We start from the raw sequence: 18,530 nt of genomic DNA, 5'->3' as shown, positions 1-18,530 counted from the left end.
GATCCATTATTTTGTGTCATGCCTGATATATTAATACAAAGGATGCAATGGGACACACGTTGAGTAAAAACACAAATTTAATGTACACAAAAATTTAAATATGTCTGAACATACAGATGTATGCACATTTTCAGCAGTTCAATGCAAAACAGGAGGTTCAGAATTGTAGGGTAAATTCACTGGAAATGCATTTTTCTCATCTGCTTAATATGAAGTCAGTATGTATATATATTATAGGGTCACGGTAAGACCACATGATCTGCTTCACTGATAGTGAGATTCTGAGGAAAATAAGGGATTCGTATTTAACTAGAATATGACTACACCATTTTCCATCAAATCTGAATCTGCCATCCAGGCCAATACACAAAGCTAAAGAAATATCACAGCAATCGATTGAAAGACAGACAAAATGATATACTGTATGTGTATATTTTTCAAAAAAAGTTACGATCTACTTAACCCTTTACTAAAATTCCAAGCATAGAAACTGCAAATATAAAAGGGTCACAGATTCACAATATATTACACATCTGTAATTGTATAATATACAATTCTTATCCTACGATGATTGACAAAAGAATCCTAAAACGTTGTAATTTAGATTAACTCTACAGCTCTTGTACACTCAACAGTGGCTCCTCAAATTGGCTTTTGACGGAATCCTCTGCACACTTGCCAAATGGAACAAACAAAACGAAATAACAATGCACACCTTCTGCAAACATTTAATATATCCATTATTTTAAATATTGCAATAATTCTATGACTTTGTTATTGGATAGTATTAGATACTATACAGCGGAGAAGAATAGTCAAGATATAGGAGAGGTTATAGGTTTAAGATCGAGTCAAAATGTATCTATGAGAGTGAAGGCTCCCAATAGTAAAAAATAATTTTAGATGCAGCCATTCTTTTTTCAGATAACTACATTTGAGCAATACATTACTTTTGCTCACATTTGTAATAGAGAGATCAAATGCAAAATACAAATATCTGGCCATGTCTATACTAACAATCATTTTAATTAAAAAGGATTATTTCAACATCCATGTGAAATAACAGGATTAGAAACCATTCATATACATTTGATTGTCATTACAAAATATCTATAAATCAAAGTTATCTATAAGGTATAAAAGCAGAACTCATACATTTCTAAAAAATACCATCACAAAGAAATCTGAGAATGTCGTATATCATTTCTGGCAAGGCATTTGAACAGTATGAAAGGCCAGTTCACATTATACTTTACTGTGTACATGTTGTGATATATGGCTATGTGCCATGCCAAAGTCTACAGTTTAAAAGTACAGGTGGTAAACACAATAACACGCCATTACAAAGCATCACAGCCCAATTTAATAGCCCTGCAATAAATCCTGTATTTATAAAGCTTATGATGTTCAATGAGGCATTGATTGGAGCCCATGATCATTTCGAGAAATATGGCTGTGAAATGACCATAAACTTGAATTCATGCCTCTGTAACAAAATACAGTGTCATTTTATTATTCATCAAATAAGCTAAAATCATCACAAAGGTAGTACTAATTTGCAGGGCTAATATTGTTTTATCAGCTGTAATTCATGAAATTGTGTTCACCACTCCTGTATATTGGCCATTATGTATTTACAAACCTTTATTGTCTATTGATTGTAAAAGATTAAAGGTGTATATATTATTAATTTGAATTTAAGTCTGTTATTATCCCCTCACTATGCACTTGCCGCATCACTTTGGCACGGCTTTAGCTTGGTGTGATGAGCTAACATTAAGTTGGTTTCAGGGTATCTTAACAAAAACATAAACCTTTCTTGCGTGAAAGTATCAGAATAAAATTCAAATTCATGCTCTCGCTTTAAGTTTTAACAAAGCGTTAAAGAGGCAAACATTGGTGTCTCACAAATCATTTATAGCAGTCCATTTTTCTCCATTCAGATTTCCGTCATCCATCTCATCTTTTGGTAAAAATACTTTTCTTGATGCAATTTCTTTTAGAACATTGAAACATTGAGAACCTAAAGACACACAAAAAGCAGTTCAGGAATTCACAATCTTATGAATAGGAAACAATGTGAGTCTTTGATACTTAGGTTATCTGAAGAAAACTGGCTTACAATTCCTGAATAACCATGACTCCTCACATTTGAGGTAAAAGGCATTGCTTACCGAATCATCCATGATGGAAGATGGATCAAAGAAGTCCGGCTTTAGTTCAGTTCTTTCTCTGCGATTCTTTGATGCCGGCTGAAAAATAACAACTCGGTAAGAATAACGCACCAGAAAACGTAATGAAATTAGGCTTATATTGAAAAAATAAATCCTACACCAACTGTGGCAATAAAATCAGAAAATGATGCTGTTATGCAAAGCGCCAACAATAAAACGCATGACTGGGTCACACAGACAGATCACGTCTGTCTGAGGAGCTTTTAAAATTGACTGTAAATATTTGCAGATGAAATCCCTTAAGGCACTTCCTCTATTTGTGGTCCCATGAATGCACATGAGCAGAGGCTATAGAGGGGCTATAACAACAATATATCAAAGGACAATGTGAACACACTGTGACAAAGTGATTATCAACATAATAATCATTGCTCCTTTTGGCTAAATGGAGCTTGACAGTAAGTTTCGGGAGACAATTGTAGATGTTTCCACTAGTTTGTTTCGTTTCACTTTGATGACTATTCAGACTTTTGGCAGCTGCAGCAGCAAGCAGCTGTTCTAAGAGAAAAAAAATTCTAAAAGCCATATGTAAAGTAGCTGGTCACCACAATACCACCATCAGTGCTAAAATCCCACTGAATATTGAACCTGCATTCACTGCGGAGACAAATACACAACCCCAAATGAACAATAATGACTGCTGTATGTCTAAATAAGCTGTTAGCAGAGTTTGCTATAAGAATTTTAAAAGGTGATCATGTGATCACATTATAATTTTACAAATAGCGCAACAACTTTTGCAGTGTTATATTACCAAATCAATGTCCATCGTGTCAAAATCCATGCCCTCATTGATGTCCTCCAAGCGGTCCTCTGATGACATCATCACGTCTTCCACTATCGGCTCCTCATCATCCTCCATAAGTCCTGAGCCTCGACGACTGAGGAGTACACACAGCGCTTGTTATGAGGCTGTGCTGTTTCACATACAGTCTGTTACCTCAATCTTATTCTATAAAGCGGTTCAATTTACCAGGTTTCCTCAACCATTTAAACATATTAAATGTACTTCAGCAAGAGGGGCCCCTTACATTGCTTGCTGCATGTGGTTCCTCATCTTGGCGTACTGCACGCTAACACGCTCCTGCTGCTGACGGGCTTCCGCTTGTTGTCTCTGTGTCAACATCCAAGTGACCTGGGTGCTGTTGGTACAGTGTTCATCATTCAACACAACTATATCATTAAACGAAAGGAGCACAAGAAGCAGTAAACAGCAGCCATATTCCAATATTGATCTCAAGGGGTGCGTGAGGGTTGGGAGAAAGCTGTCCCTACTTGTAATCGATGGCGGCCTCGTGGGGATGCTGTGGCGGCTGCTGCTGCTGCTGCTGCTGCTGCTGGAGAGGCGCGGGCTGATGGGGATGCTGCTCCGTTGGCATGGCGAATGCGGCAGTGTAGCTGTCCTCCGGCCTCATCTTCTTTGGATCTCGGAGTACAGTGGAGGTGAGGTGGGGCGAATGCATCATGAGTGGCGTCTGCGCGTTCGGCTCGCGGTTCATCCAAACGGCATCACTGCTGCTGCAGCTGTTCTCCTCGGCTACAAAAGAGAAGTCATGAAAATTATAAAATGACAGAGCTCCATCCATTTCCTGGCGGGTTACCTGATGAATACATGTTGTCGACTAGCATACACAAATCAATATACATGTATGACAATTCCCAAAAACAGTTTCACATTTCCAGCTTTTTGACTGTGAATTTTACCATTTTAATTACAACAAGTGGTTGGTTAATACTATCATGAAAAAAAGTTTACTGCAGATTATCTCTTGTTGCATGCCATTTCAAAAACAACCAAAAATACATTTTAATCAAAGTAGAATGTAAATGTAAAATGTGCTCACCTTCAGGCAATTTCCTTTTGCTAGCGGTGGCTTGCTTGGATTTCTTACTCCTGGTGGACCCGCGACTGCTAATCCCACTCATGACAGACATGGTGTCGTCATCTCCTCCTGCCTGTAAGGAGTTCCTGTAGGAGATGAGGGGCAGCCAGCAGTCCTCTCGCTGCAGCGCCATCTGAACCGTCATGAATCGCTCCAGGTACATGTGACTGTCGAAGTGTCAGCACAACACCGTCAAAGTTAGGATCGTCAGCTCCTCCTCAGCTCCATGCCCAACATAGACACAAACCATCTAACAAGTTTTGCAGCTCAGACTTACACTGTTCTCTTGTCCTGACGAATTAGTTTGCTGGAGAACTCGCTCAGGATATCCAAAAAGGCCAGATTGAGAGGCGGACTACCCGGTCCTTGGGGACTAGGCTCCTTAAAAGCAAACTCAATCCCATCCCTTAAACACAGAGAGAAATAATGATTTGGAATGCTCGTTTGAACATAGATATCAAGTTCGGAGTTCCATGAAAGGCTGTGAACCACAAGGTCTTTGTAGTTTACTGGACTCGTACTTACTTGTGTAACATAGCAATAGCCTCCCTGGTCTTCATCTGATCCAAGCCAAAAGTCAACGAGAAGCGGCGGGAAAGCTCCTTTATGCCACAGAAGGCGGATGTTGAGCGGTCAACATTAAAGCCAAGTTCTGACAACATCTCGTTGAATAACTACAAACGGAAACAACAGAAGAACACTTTTTACTATTTGGTTAAAGGTCGTTTCACAGACTTTACATTTTTTTTTTTTTTTTACTTTTAATGGCTTTAAATTAAGCCAAATGTAATTCCAATTCATTTTTTAAATTATGAATAGGATTAATAAAGACCATTTTCATAGAGCAAGCTCATGTAAAAGTGATGTCTGACGATGCAAAGATTCAGTTTACTTGAGGCCATTTCCCCTTTTTCTGTCTCCACCCGGGCAAAGAATCTTACCATTTGCAGACTCAAGCCGAGTGTCTTTGCGCATTGAACTTTGTCGATTTGTCTTGTTTTACTCAACGTTTCCTTGATGATATCTCCATAGTCATTGTAATACTAAGAAGAAAGAGAGGGAATACTGACATTAAGTAGAGCGGGGATATGAGGCTTTCCTTTTACGTTAAGTTTAAGTTAAACATACCCTCATATATTGTTTAAATATATCTGCTCCGGTGTTGATTTCCACCACATTGTAAATGATTAATTTGCAGTAGGAAGCTAAAAGATTTCTTCGCTTGTGCAGATCCTCAATTTTACTGGCTTCATCATCTGGCTGTCCGTCTGGAAAATACAACAATAATACAATTTTTTTTTTTTAAATCGATCAAGTCAATGCCCTTTTGCTTCTTAAATGTTAGTGTGGAAAGTCTGAGAACTCTGACCTGTGCTGTTGTTGTCGTCATCCTGATCAATGAACACTTGATCCAGGATGAAGTTGAGCATCTCTGCCTGCAAAGAGGAGTCTGGTGTATAGACCAGAGGCTCCAGTTGTTCCCGGCCTGAAGACATAATTTGGTGACTGAAGATCAATAGCAGATCACAAAGTATGGTGAAGGCCTGGAATAAACAAAACACTTCAGCGTTTATGAACATCGTCAGGAGGCACAGAAGAACAGCCGTGTAAAAAAAGTCAGCAGCAAGAGAAGAGTCCCATCGGCGTAACCCCACCTGTTCTTTAACGGCGTTGTTGATGCTGTTCAAGTAACGCTGACACATTAAGAAGAAAGCTCTCATTTGCTTTCTCAAGGTCACCATATCACCCTAAGAGGAGCAAATGTTGGGTTAGACAGTCCCGCAAGGGAAATAAAATATATGCAAAGAGATCTTCATGAATATACAAATACATAAAATAATAGTTCAGTAGTCAAAAAAAGAGAAATAGTAAATTAGTAGTTTAAACCAGATACAAATTATGTAAACTGGTGTGCAGGTTTAATACTAAAACATAGTAGTGCCTACATCAGTCTTTGAGAATAAAAAAATGTATACATTTTGTAAGAATAATGTGAGGATGTATAAATGTACTTTAAAACTCAATGCACTTTGCTAAAAGCTCTCATTCGACAAACCGATATCCTCTTTACACCTTACTCTGAACAATCATTTACTTTATTTACATACTATTACACAAAAAATGTGCCATGGACCGCTATGTAAATACCTTCAATGAACTGCCTTCAGAAACCTTTGCTAGATGCCACAGGATGATGTAATGTGTGCACTGCATGGCATGAATCACAATCTGAGGGAATAGTCAAGCAGATCAGACAGACCTCACTTTTTCACACAAGTAAGCAGGTTACGCTTCCGCAGCAAAACTGGTTATAGTTGCTTTAGCCTTTTGGGTAAGTTACCGAGAAAGTTGGAGAAGACTGCCGTTACCTGTTCAGGCATGTCCCCGTTCTGCAGACCTGTGTTAAGTAGCCGGTAGTTGCCGTTGAAGAGATCCCACTTCGAGAGGTCATGTGCGCTGCGAGGAAAATGAATGCAAATGACAAATAATACATAATAACATTTGTGCACATGTCATAATTCATCTTACCCTCGAAAAAAATTTGATCCTAGAAATGCAATGCTCCCTCTGAACAAATAACAGTATACGGAAACCATAAGAAATGAAAGTGAACTGCTTTACTTGTGGAAAGCACTGATCTTCTTGAGTGTAGCTAGAACCTGGTAGGAATCATCTTCGTCTGGTTCTCCGCCCTTACGAACAAGAAGAAGAAATCCGGGGTGATCACATCAGCCTCTCCAACTGGGACTATGTTTTTAAACATTCCACTGGCACCTACCTCTTGCAGGAAGTCCTCCAGGAGCCTATTGAACTTGTCTACAAGTTCATCGAGCAGCTGGGAGCGAGTGATGTTCACACGGTTGAATATGGTGAACTCCTCGTTGCAGAGAGAGTGGTAGGTGGTCGAGCAGGCCTCCAGCACCTCCGTGTCCGTGTGCTTATCCTGGACCTCCCAGATTTGCCGCAACAAGGCATCCAAATGCTTAATGAGGGCGTGAGAGCACGAGACATTGTTTAATTGAAACTGCATGCAATTTGCAAAATGCATGAACAAGAAAAAATGTGAAAAAAGTTGACAAACCTTTTCTAACCGGCCCGTTGTGTAGATGTCAAGATCAAAGTACTTTGGTATTTGTAGCAAATTGGTCACCTTATCGATATCGACGCAGTACTGTGACGAGAAAAGAGAAAGACTTTAGGCCGAATTGTTCCGATTCAAACTCGTTGTCAACTCTGAAGGCAAGTGATTACCTTTGACAACAACAGAGGCAACGCGACCGCAAACATCTCTGTGATACGCGTCCGGTCGTCCAGCTGGGTCTTCTTCTCCTTTGCACTCAGGACCTTTTTCCGTGCACAAGATACAACAATAACAAGAAGTCATTTAAGAAACAAGGGCTAAGCCACGTGAGCGCGACAACCAGACACTCACCCGTTTGCCCGTGCCTCGGCCTACAGGAGGGTGGCATTCACAAGCCTGCCGGATGACGCAGAGCATTATCTCCACCAGAGCAGTCTCCTGGCGATCGGTCAGTGCTGAGGATTGCAAATATAGACGCTCACCGACTGAACGTTACGAGTACCAAGAGATGACATAAAACGACAGCGTGGACAGTTACCCTCCTCTCCTGGCGCGGGCTCATCCAGCAGCAGGCTGATCATCGTCTCCCAGTCCTTCAGCAGCTCTGACCCACACTCCCACAAGCTATCCACCAAGTAGGCCCCATGTTCATGGAGCTGCAGCGCATCAATTGGGCAAATGTTATTGGATCAAATTCAAAATGTGATGTCTTGCTTGCTATCAGTTTGACAAAAGAATAATTGCATCTCATCCAAAAGTGAATTAACATATTTTGGTGGGATGGGTACGAAGAGGTTAACATCCAGAAGTAAGACACAAAGGCCTGTTTACCTCGCTCTCCAAGAAGAAGAAGACAGTAGTCTTGATCAGGCTGCCGTTGAGGCTCTGCCTGCCCCTCCTGGGTAATCCCTCGTCCTCAGGCCCTTGGTGGCTGAAGAGCCTTCAGATCAGCACAACATCAAAGGCTGTAAAAGATGTCTGCTGAAGGCCGGTGGTCTAAGAAACTGCTCTGCCTGCAGTCCCTTACTAATGTAAACTAACCCTAAACTAATGTTTCTTCTTTAATTGATCTAATGTAATCTCACACAGCTCATTTTGCAGGAACACCAATTATTAGGACTTTTTCTGACACTTAACTCATGTAACGTGAGTCGCCTAACATAAATGTGCTGTTGATGACCACCCATCATTGATGTTCAGTTGTTTAACGAGTCTCGAAAGACACTTACTTCTTATACAGAAATTCTCCTGCAGAAACAGCGATGGGTCGATGTGCTGAGTAAACCAGATGATACACACTCTCACAGTCCTCTGCTGTCAGCACCTCATCACTGCACCTGTTAGATCAAATAGATACGCCAGTTATAACGTAGTCATAAGGCTCAGTTCCCCCAATCAAATATACACTTAACATAATATGGTCATAACCTCCCCATTTAAGACTGAGCTGCCTCAACTATCAACAACAATCAGGACTGAAGACTTTGAGTAACAATCCCAATCTGTGGCAAGATAGTTTATCCATCAAGTTGACTTTAACGTGTCTCTACAGTCACATCATATGATTTTACAAAACAATGAAGAGGAGGGAAGGTCACTCACTGTAAGACAAGTGTCAGAAGCTTGATGGCTTGTACTGCAACATCGTATTCCTTGTCCAGAGTCATGGACACAATGCGGTCCTGTCAACGACAGCGCGTGTATGTTTCAGAATCAGTTTCCTCAGACAGACGACCTCCGCAACATCCGCTGTCATGGCGTGCACGCGTATGGCGAAGTCAACGTTACGTTATACCTCTTTAGTTATCGGACAGGGAAAAGTTTCCGACACATTTCAATTACTGCTGGCATACCTTGAAGCGACTTGTGAAGAGCTCCAGGCGCGCGCCAAGCTCTCTGCTGTGGAACAGGCTTTGGAGGGCACCCAGACACTTCAGTCGCACCTCGCCTTGCTGGAGTCACAGTAGAAATACATTGATTATGTTCCATGTTCAAATAAGGGCGTTACTTTGCCTTGACCGCAAAGCTGTTCATGATTAGAACCTTTTTAGACAAACGATAATGATGAGCGTCAGTAGGAGTTATTTTTTTTTAATTCCTTTGCCACGGGCGAATAATTTGATCAGATTTAAAAAGATCAAAGTCCAACAAATACAACAATAAAAGTCAAAAATCAAAAATCTTCTAGAAAAGTTGACTACATTTGACTCTTATTGTGAAATGAGTGCAGAAGCACTTAATTAATAGGATTGGTTAGTTTGATTTACGCTGAGGTCGGAAGTCGGTAAATGTATTTTTGTCACTCCATCAGCTTTTCTTGAGAGAAGATTGATTTGTTGTTTTACCCAGAAAACAGCGGCTGTCTGTTAGCTCACCTTGTCGTGCATCGTCCAGCCAACATACTTCAGGTAACTGTCGTTGAGGAAGGCGTCACTGTACAACTTCATCCACACTCCGATCTCCTCAATACAACTGGCTCGTATTTCAGCAATAGCATCACTTAAATAGAAAACCCCCCCAAAAAATAATGATTTTAATTTGGTCATAATATAATACGACATGCCTTTGTGCTAACACAATTGTTCAGACTAAAATCTAAACTAAAATCATCTGCACTTGGGTGAGTGTTAATGTTATTTTAACACTAGAGGGCGCCGAAAGCCAACAATGTACATTGAGAGGTCCACTTACCGATATCTGTGCACAAACACTCCTTTGAAAATCGCATTCATCATGTTTTCAATTTCATCTTGATTTTCTTGAAGCTGAACGATAAACACAAATTGATAGTTATCAAATTACTTGCACAAAAATACCAAAAACAAAAGTACCTTGTTTAGCCCTCAATCACTAACACAAGCAGGCATTGCAGGAAGAGGTCGGTTTGATGTAATTTGACCGACAGTAAAGGTTGATGCTCAATTTATTTTTTACGTTTTCCTCATGACAACGGGAAGATATAAGCTGATAAAGAACTTAAACATTTAAAGTTCTTTATGATGATATCATGAACCAAATAATCATTTTGGAACTGGAAGACATATTTATTCAGATCAAGGCATTACGATGTCCGGTTGAATGTGAAATTATTTTTGCCCTGTTGAGTAAAGCAGACGCAATATGACACTTGGGAATTTTGTTCAGACCAAAGGGAAAATTCTAAATATGTGGAAACTAATAAATACATGTTATCGTTCGTACATTCCACATAAGATATCAATGTTTGGACAAGTGGTCATTACACGAGGCCCCCCCAATAGATTTGGATCAGATTGCTCTCACAACCTATTGTCATGTACTATCAAACCAGATAAATAGATATAAAAAAGTAAATCAGTTTAACAAATTCAAAATAAAGACAAAATGTCCACTGTGATTGAATTCAGCTATGATGTGTCACTAATTGAATATGAACCAATATAAGTTTGCAGTCAATTACAATTCCTCCTCTGCACCGAGGTTGGTTGCTTCGTCACATAATATTTATTAAGTGAGCCAGTTGGTGTCTCGGGGAATACCGCAACAAACAGACTCATAGTGGAGTCCCGTGCCTGGGTACCTCGCGCCAGTACAAACAACACTTCACTGTTACAGTACAGACAAAGTGTATTTCTTCTCACCTCTTTACGCTTCTGTAAGAGGAGCTCCAGCTTATCGCTGGCCCTTTTGGCGACCACCTTGTTTCTCTCCGCATCGTACTGTCTCTGCGTGTTGTCCATGTTGATGCTCAGGTTGAGAGCAACATTCACCAAGGCCGTCATCAGCTTCATGGCTGCAGGAGGAAAAAATGAAAAATTCAGGGGACCCGCCTAAAGGAATAACACGACCAGCACAATAAAAGCGCAGGTGTGCAGGCAGGCAGGCGTTGGAGCGGAAATGCAGAAACGTGCACATTGAAAACTGACCTGCCAGTGTGCTTGTGTGTCTGAACGCCCTGACCTGTGAGTCGGACAGGCCGGTGAGCAGTGAGATGACCGTGTCCATCATGTACTCGTCGTAGATGATGCTGTACTGACACTGACGCACCAGAACTGCAATGAAGTCACAGAAACTTATCCGGAATTTCTTCCACTGTGGCCCCGACATGGTAAACGGGTAGTCACCGCTGTCCTGTTGGATGACATCAGAGGCAAGGTAATAATAGGGTTCACTTACCCTTTACTGTCTGCCACATGCTGTTATCTGATCACCTCACCTCGTCAAACTCCTCCGTCATTTTTCGGATGATTTCCGAGTTCTGCATGTGTCTGAACATCTCTCCGCTCACAGCACCTGTGTGGAGAATCGCACAGTAGTGGCCAAGTTCAGCATTCTAATTTGTTTCGAGGCCCCCCGGCCTACTGCGTATTCATCCAGGCAATGGCACACACACACCTTTGCAGCCAGAGCATTGGATGAAGAAGTTGATTAAGTCCAAGAGCGCGTGGTCCCTGTTGTTCTTGTATGCCTCAATCCAGTCGTCAACAACGGACTACAAAGGAAAAACCCACCATGACAAATACAACTTTGGAAAAAGATCTCAAAACTCCATGTTCAGGATGACGAGTACGATTACCCCATCACAATTCAATCCAAATAAATGGGAAAACCACAGCTCCAACCAAAAAGACCCTGACCAGACCGACAGGCTGTCTTCCCCACAGCAGCGTGTACCCACCTGTGTGGCACTCTTCCCCATCTTAACCACCTCGAACAGGGTCATGTTCTCCATCCCGTTCTCCTGATAATGGCCATTCACCCTGCCAAGACCAGGGGCCCTCCATGCTGCCCCACCTTTGGCCTTGTCTCCGGTGGCCTTCTTCCCTTTCTTGGCTGCCTGCAGGCGAGGAAGATGTCAAATGGAAAAAGAAAGTGTGTCATTGTGTTGCATGCATTACACGCGCGTGCACACGGACCAGCGTGTCGGGTTACTGGCAATGACGAATCTGCCGCAGCGTGGGACTAACTGACATCACGGATGTGGAAAACATATAGATGAAGATCAAAGGTTTGCACAACTTACCGTGCCCTTTCCTGTCTTTGCATTTTTGCCATCAGGATCCTCAAGATCGGTATCAGAAGACAAGTGAGATTCTGCCTCTCTGTGCACAGCAGATGAAGTCATTACGGAAATGACACAGACTTCAAAGATAACATTTAAGTTCCTTGGTTAGTTACATGACAGTGGTCACAAAATGAATAAAATAAATAAATGCAATTGCTTTTCTTACTGAGCAAATTGAAACTCTGTGTGCAAATCCTGCGCTGCTATCATTTCTTTAACATTTTCTGGAACTGCTGAGGTGTGTGCGTCTACTGCTCGAGACCCCAAGCAAACAAGGTATCTGCACCTGGAAAAGAAGACAGAGACAAGTTTGTCACGAGGACTAAGACACAAACACATCACAGTATATCTCACACGGATCTTAGTTTCATGACCACATACAAGAGGGATGAAGAGAACTTGTTTGTTTCTATTGTCAGAAAGACAAAGACCCCAAAAACTCCCGCCTGGCAGTGCACCACCTTGGGCACAAAAAATGACGTGGAGATATCAGCCTGTGGTTTTAAGAAAAAACGTATTGTATATTCTATGATATCATTATCCCAAACTGTAATAATCCCAACTGGTTAACTGACAACGAAAACAATCATTCTGTGCAGCCCTACTTTAACAACACATCTCCCTCAGAGCTCTTCTCAGCAACCAAGCTTTTGTTTAAGCCTTAATGGTTTGCACTGACTCTCTGTATTCTATAACTGTACACACCGTGAACTCACAGATCCTGCATTTATTACTATAAACTGTGCAGATAATGCAGACTTTAAATATCAGTTATTTATTCATATTCAGAAATTGAGCAGTTGGAAATAATACACAACATCATCATTCTTGTGAATCACAAAATGTAATTTTTCTATTTTGCATTATTACCTGAATAAATCAAATAAATTAGTTGATGTTTCCCAGGCAATCATTGAATATAAGTACCAAATGTGGTATTTAATAGATCAAATACATGAGGATTGTGTGTAGGTTTAATATTTAATGCATGTTTTACTTAGTTTCATACAGCTGTTAATTGCTGAGTAGGGAAACGGTATTATACATATAAATAAAACAAGTGAAATAATTTGTAAACGATAGGCTAGTGTGGTCTTTAACTTAGTAATGGTCGTATTCCTACCCTGCGGTCGGAATCTTTATCAACTCAAATCACAGATGAAAGCAAACTCTACAATAAACGCTAAATCTAAAAAAAAAAAGAGATCCTGCTAATTCAAATGAGCAAGTGACAGCAGGCACACTGCAGACGCACAACCCAACACAAATACTAATGCGTGTGTGTGTGTGTGTGTGTGTGTGTGTGTGTGTGTGTGTGTGTGTGTGTGTGTGTGTGTGTGTGTGTGTGTGTGTCTGGTCTTCCAAATTGGGAGGATGTGATAAACTGAAGCAGATCGCTTATGTCATTCACCAGGACAAGGGACACGCGGTGTGTCTCGACTCGTTATCTCGCAATGACGGATCGGATGAAGGGGGATGTGAGGGGGCGTGTCCATCGTAACGCGCCATCCCGGAATGCGATGTAAACACTCCGTGGTTGCGCTCGACCCGAAAAGATGAATTAAGACTTTCGGCACCACAGATGTGACGTCAAACACGTATTTGGTCTTGAGCCCCTCGATGTGAGGTCGATCGCTTTATTGGACGAGTAACCGTTGACTCATGCAACAATCTAATAACGCACGCCGATCGATGTCACATTTTACTCTTAACGTCACTTTGAATACATCGTTAAGCGAGTCGATCCCCAGTTGTGACACGCACGGTTGTTTTTACTTCCGAAATACCGACGCGGCTGTTTTCAAGGCTGGTGGATCCGAGCCTCTCCGGCTAATGCCGCTAGCTAAGCTCACTGACATCTGACGTTAGCCGCTCCTACAGCGGTTACACAACTACCTTTGGCCCCGTCGCTCGTATCGAACAACTCATTCCGGCATTAGGATTCACTTTAGGAGATTAGCCTTTTCATTTTGTACGCGTCAGATGAGCGTTAGCTTCGCTCGCGTTACCGTTAGCTGTAGCAGGCTAACGCGAGGATTGCTCAACACCAGCGGGAATGTCACATCGCCGTTATTATCTGTATTTTTTTCTGATGAAGTTGTATCTCTATGTTAATCCTTGTGTGTGTGTGTCAAGCGCCCGGTCGGCTGGCGAACACAGCAGCCTCGAACACTTAAGCTCCCTGCATGTCAACGTTAGCTATCCGCCATTTTACAACTTCACGTTACTTACCTCGTTTTTTAAATCACAGACGGACTGAAAGGCAAATAATCCAAAGGTCGAGGACTTTGTGGGAGGAGGGGGGGCGCTATCGTTAATTCCCCACGCAAATTGTCATTTCCTCGTGAATAAAAGTTTTATTGGTAGCTTACGTCAAGAAGCTCCTCGCCGGCTAACGTAGCCAGGTTACAGTTTGTGTTTTCAACGGTGTGCGTGTAGCGCGTGCGCGCGCACCACCTGTCGGCGGCTGCGAGAACTGCAGGTGGGAGACGGACGTCGCGTCTCCCGCCGCTGCCTACTGCACTTTACTCGCTGGTGGAAAACACCTACTTCAAGAAGCAACATTAAAATCTGTGAAATGAGTCCGCCTGTGCTCGGGGAGAGGCCCCGTAACTTCTCAGATTTCAAATGTATCACGAATGTGTTGGCGTGTTTGCAGGATGAGAATGTGGGTGCAATTCTCAGGAATATAAACGTTGAGATGCACCTCGAGTTTAAGAGTAATAGATATTTCCGAAAAATGTACACATCGTCATCCCTTCGTGACACAAGTGAATCATTACAAAATCAATGTCACAATTTCGACCACCTCAGCCTATTGAATCATCATGAATTAAGTGTGTGTAATAGTATATTGTGTAACTTGGGGGGAAACACAAGCAGTTTATAATCCTTGACAGTAGTGAGAGATGTAATAAACATCAGGAAAACTTGGGTCTGTTGATTAATGCATAAGAAGGATGAACAAGACAACCACGGTTGTTATTATACCCCAGAATATTCAGAAGGCTGAAAGCAGTAAACACGATGATTCAATTACATGATTCAATTTTATAACCTCATATTTTCTTTGTTTAGCTCTAATTCTCATGATTGCCTCAACACTGGATTTAATACCGTAGATTGTCCTCAAGACCAGAAAACTCATTCAGCTGTTATATGTTGATGTTGGTATTTGTAATATTTACACTGATAAAACTTGTAGGATGTTATTTATATTCACACTTACATCAATATGGGTGTGAGACTTCAGGATGGACAGTTCTTCAAATCGTAGAAGTAAAATAAAAACGTTAGCTGATGTGTGAAGTGAAATTACTATTCCTAAAACTGTGCCTCAAATGACAAAACCTATTGTTTCTGGATCTCTCAAGAGGAGCGATTTGAACTGCAATGTATGATACACTCTCGTTGAAGGATTCTTCAGGAGTATTCACATTCATCCAGAGCTTTACAGCCCTGAAATAGTTTTGCTGTTTCGTCATTCGAAACGTGCTTGATTAAAAGTTTTACAAAGTCAAAACAGTGGAGAAGAAAATGATCCCAGATTTAAAATAAAAAGTCTTTCCACCATTGACGGATTGGACATTTTATTGTTCCATTGATCATATCTTACAGGCCTTGTAAGCAGTACCAACTTGAAAAGCCACCAAACGGTTAGTAATTATGACTAATTCTATAATCCATGACATATCTCTTTCCTTTACATCAAGTGTATGTATACAGAATGATCCATTTAAAACCACATCTTCATAATGGAGAGGGAGGATTTGATGGAAACAGCTGTGATGTAGTGCATTGTTACATAAAAAGCTCAAGTCACACATGAAAAGCAGAGAAAAGTCTAAACTTCTGGCAGGCCACACTCGTATAGGTGTTTGGTGATCTTCTGCCCGGCCGGGTTTCATTCACATGAACTCGTTGAGGAAGCTGTTGACTGTCCCTTCAGGTGTCTCCTCCAAAGGCTGCGCCACACAATAGGAGGGCACCAAGAGAAGATCAGGATCCTTGATCTGGATTTCAACCTCTGTGATGCTGTGAAAGTGATACAAACACAACAATGGGATCTTCGAGCACGTCGGTTTTTAGCCTCGTGCAATTAATAGAAGCGAGTGAATCTCATAAATACATCTGGAGGGTTATTTCCCCCAAGGATTAAAAAAAAAAATTCACCAACCTGACCATGAATGAATAGGTGTCATGGAAGTACATTGTGCACACAGGCAGACATCCCATGGTTACAGACATGGAGTAGCAGCCTGAAAAACAGGACACAATTAAATCCCAAATAACTCACATTTAATGGCCCACATTATTATTGTCATTATTTTACATGGTATTTTGTAGCACTTCTTTCACCTTTCATGTCTGGCATTGATCCTGCCCATTCATTGGTTTTTAACCCCTCCCCTTTAATTGATGGACTCCCTGTGTTTTTTACACCCTTAAAAGTTGCATCATCAGGGATGTCCAGAGGGTGCTGGGTGCATTGCAAGGATTTTTTCTCACAGCTCTGGTTTCTGCTGTCGATCTCATAGAATATCCCCTGCAGGATGCAGACACAGATTCTGATGTCATGTCGCAAAACAGCAAGTGATCTGTTCTTTTTGCATTTTTATTTGGAGAGAGAAATCACCCACGTCGTTAAATAACATCAGCAGATCCAAACCCATGGATGTGTTGGCAGGGTGGCTCTCGTTGGATCTGAACCGTAGCTTCTTGCCCATCGAATCATATGTAAATGCACCGAAAGCTTTTGTGTCGCCCTTCAAGGACATCTGCAGTTTAAAACAACAGCCAATCAGAACCATTGAGTTTTAATGCTAGATTGTACGTTACAAAACGTTACAAAAATAAAAACGACACATTTGACAAACTCACCACACTCATGAAACCTGTCATGTTCGGTGCATCTGAAATAAAACAGTTGGATGACAACAAAACAACAAAATATCAACCATTGGAAACAGTTCAAACTAATATAACTTTACCTAACTACATAACATGAAGCAATGCAAAGAGCATAAACAGGAGGAGCAACCAACATAAAGGAAGTCAGCATTCTTACGGCAGGGATGATGGGGATCTGCGTTGGTGGTGGCAGTCAGGCACATGAAGACGGAAAGCGCTACGGCTGCATACATTCTCCTGGTAGAGAGGGAGCAACAAATTAAAAGTCGAGACGGCAAAAGCAAGCCTAAGTTCATCTACCTTTCAGTGAAGTTACTGCTGCTTTTATAGGGATGAAATCTGATGAAGTCAATGAGGATTACGTAAAAGGACCCAGGACTTCAAACGTCAAGCTGTCTAAACAAATTAGACCCAGTTGGTGGTGACCCAATATGACAACTTTCTCTTCTTCTGTGATTGTGCAGCTGTCCTCAGATGTTTTCGTGCGTTGTTTACTTCTGCCCCTTTTCGGTCAAGCGGGGACAATCATGGAGGTTTATAGGCTCTTGGAGCAAAATTCTAAATCTTTAAAGAATGTCAAGGAGCCTTATTTAATTATGATCAGTGATAACAGCTTGCAGTTTGTAATGATAGGATGAAGGTACTGTAGACCGCTGTGCACTATACGGTACATTAGTCAGAGAAGATTTGGAAAAGATGGATTCAGCTTATGTCACTCAGAAATGGATCTCTCCTTTTAACAGTGACTTTCTGTCCCGTAGTGACAGCGGACCCACATTTTATGTCACCTTAGACTCCACAAACGACTTTAAAGTCAGCTGGTATGGATGCAAGACGGCTCCAGGTCCCGAGTCTTGAAGATCACCCCCAGAAACGTTTGAAGGCATTAAAAATATTTGAGAAATATATATTTTTTATTATACAAACAAGTACACTTGCCTTTTTTATATAAACTCTCCACAAACGTCTCTCTGACGGTAAAACATCCATGTTAAGTCAATTAACAATAAACACAAACACTTCTGAGTGAAGGGGATCTTTACATTTAATTACCTGTAATTTTATTTATTTTATCATTTTAATTATATTTATATTTTGCCAGAAGTAGTCTAATCTTTCCAGGAGTGGAATTAAATCCCATCAAGCTTGATTTGATTTGTTCTCCCAGCTGAAACCTTTCTGCAAGAACTGGAATGTTATAGAGTGTAAACAGCTACGGATATTTAAACACAACCATTCATTGAATGATCTTAATGGCTGGTTAAAGCCTGGGTGAAAAATACACGAATTAGGCCAAATTCATGCATTTTATGTATTACTCAAAATAATACTACTACTACTTAGAAAGATCTGCTCACTGTTTTAACAATCGGCTA

At 41.1% G+C, this 18,530-nt stretch overlaps 2 protein-coding genes across 2 annotated transcripts; both read right to left on the bottom strand.

Moving 5' to 3' along the window:
- Window positions 1-59: 59 nt before the first annotated feature.
- On the bottom strand, window positions 60-14,832 carry stag2a (STAG2 cohesin complex component a). Its single transcript, XM_040180636.2, has 34 exons — window positions 14,476-14,832; window positions 12,410-12,529; window positions 12,202-12,280; window positions 11,857-12,015; window positions 11,574-11,670; window positions 11,395-11,471; window positions 11,105-11,309; window positions 10,820-10,971; window positions 9,891-9,964; window positions 9,575-9,698; window positions 9,053-9,151; window positions 8,802-8,881; window positions 8,429-8,536; window positions 8,031-8,139; window positions 7,738-7,855; window positions 7,551-7,654; window positions 7,370-7,462; window positions 7,200-7,289; window positions 6,897-7,100; window positions 6,740-6,810; window positions 6,487-6,574; window positions 6,266-6,346; window positions 5,773-5,865; window positions 5,487-5,661; window positions 5,246-5,385; window positions 5,059-5,160; window positions 4,643-4,791; window positions 4,395-4,523; window positions 4,079-4,284; window positions 3,510-3,771; window positions 3,266-3,376; window positions 2,989-3,115; window positions 2,175-2,252; window positions 60-2,023 (listed from the first exon to the last, which is right to left on the bottom strand). Exons 2-34 carry the CDS (start codon window positions 12,451-12,453, stop codon window positions 2,000-2,002), a joined length of 3,852 nt encoding a protein of 1,283 aa, XP_040036570.2. The 5' UTR covers window positions 12,454-12,529; window positions 14,476-14,832; the 3' UTR covers window positions 60-1,999.
- Window positions 14,833-15,816: 984 nt separating this feature from the next.
- On the bottom strand, window positions 15,817-17,516 carry epd (ependymin). Its single transcript, XM_040182805.2, has 6 exons — window positions 17,312-17,516; window positions 17,125-17,156; window positions 16,884-17,021; window positions 16,603-16,789; window positions 16,421-16,502; window positions 15,817-16,278 (listed from the first exon to the last, which is right to left on the bottom strand). The coding sequence occupies exons 1-6, from the start codon at window positions 17,448-17,450 to the stop codon at window positions 16,152-16,154; spliced, it is 705 nt and encodes a 234-aa protein (XP_040038739.1). The 5' UTR covers window positions 17,451-17,516; the 3' UTR covers window positions 15,817-16,151.
- Between the last annotated feature and the right edge of the window lie 1,014 nt (window positions 17,517-18,530).

Source organism: Gasterosteus aculeatus, chromosome 7 (assembly GCF_964276395.1).
Source record: "Gasterosteus aculeatus chromosome 7, fGasAcu3.hap1.1, whole genome shotgun sequence".
Taxonomy (NCBI): domain Eukaryota; kingdom Metazoa; phylum Chordata; class Actinopteri; order Perciformes; family Gasterosteidae; genus Gasterosteus; species Gasterosteus aculeatus.
The sequence above is the reverse complement of the archived record's forward strand: the minus strand, read 5'-3'. Positions and strand labels throughout refer to the sequence as shown.

What these genes read in the sequence shown, in the direction of transcription:
- stag2a (XM_040180636.2), bottom strand. Translation starts at nt 12,453, where the DNA reads ATGATAGCAGCGCAGGATTTGCACACAGAGTTTCAATTTGCTCA. An exon ending in TCTTACAGAAGCGTAAAGAG is followed by an intron (nt 9,965 to 10,819) that starts GTGAGAAGAAAT and finishes TTTATCGTTCAG; the next exon opens with CTTCAAGAAAATCAAGATGA. An exon ending in GCCCGCGCCAGGAGAGGAGG is followed by an intron (nt 7,655 to 7,737) that starts GTAACTGTCCAC and finishes TGCAATCCTCAG; the next exon opens with CACTGACCGATCGCCAGGAG.
- epd (XM_040182805.2), bottom strand. Translation starts at nt 17,450, where the DNA reads ATGAACTTAGGCTTGCTTTTGCCGTCTCGACTTTTAATTTGTTGCTCC. An exon ending in AGATCCCCATCATCCCTGCC is followed by an intron (nt 17,157 to 17,311) that starts GTAAGAATGCTG and finishes GTTTTATTTCAG; the next exon opens with ATGCACCGAACATGACAGGT. An exon ending in TGCTGATGTTATTTAACGAC is followed by an intron (nt 16,790 to 16,883) that starts GTGGGTGATTTC and finishes TGCATCCTGCAG; the next exon opens with GGGATATTCTATGAGATCGA.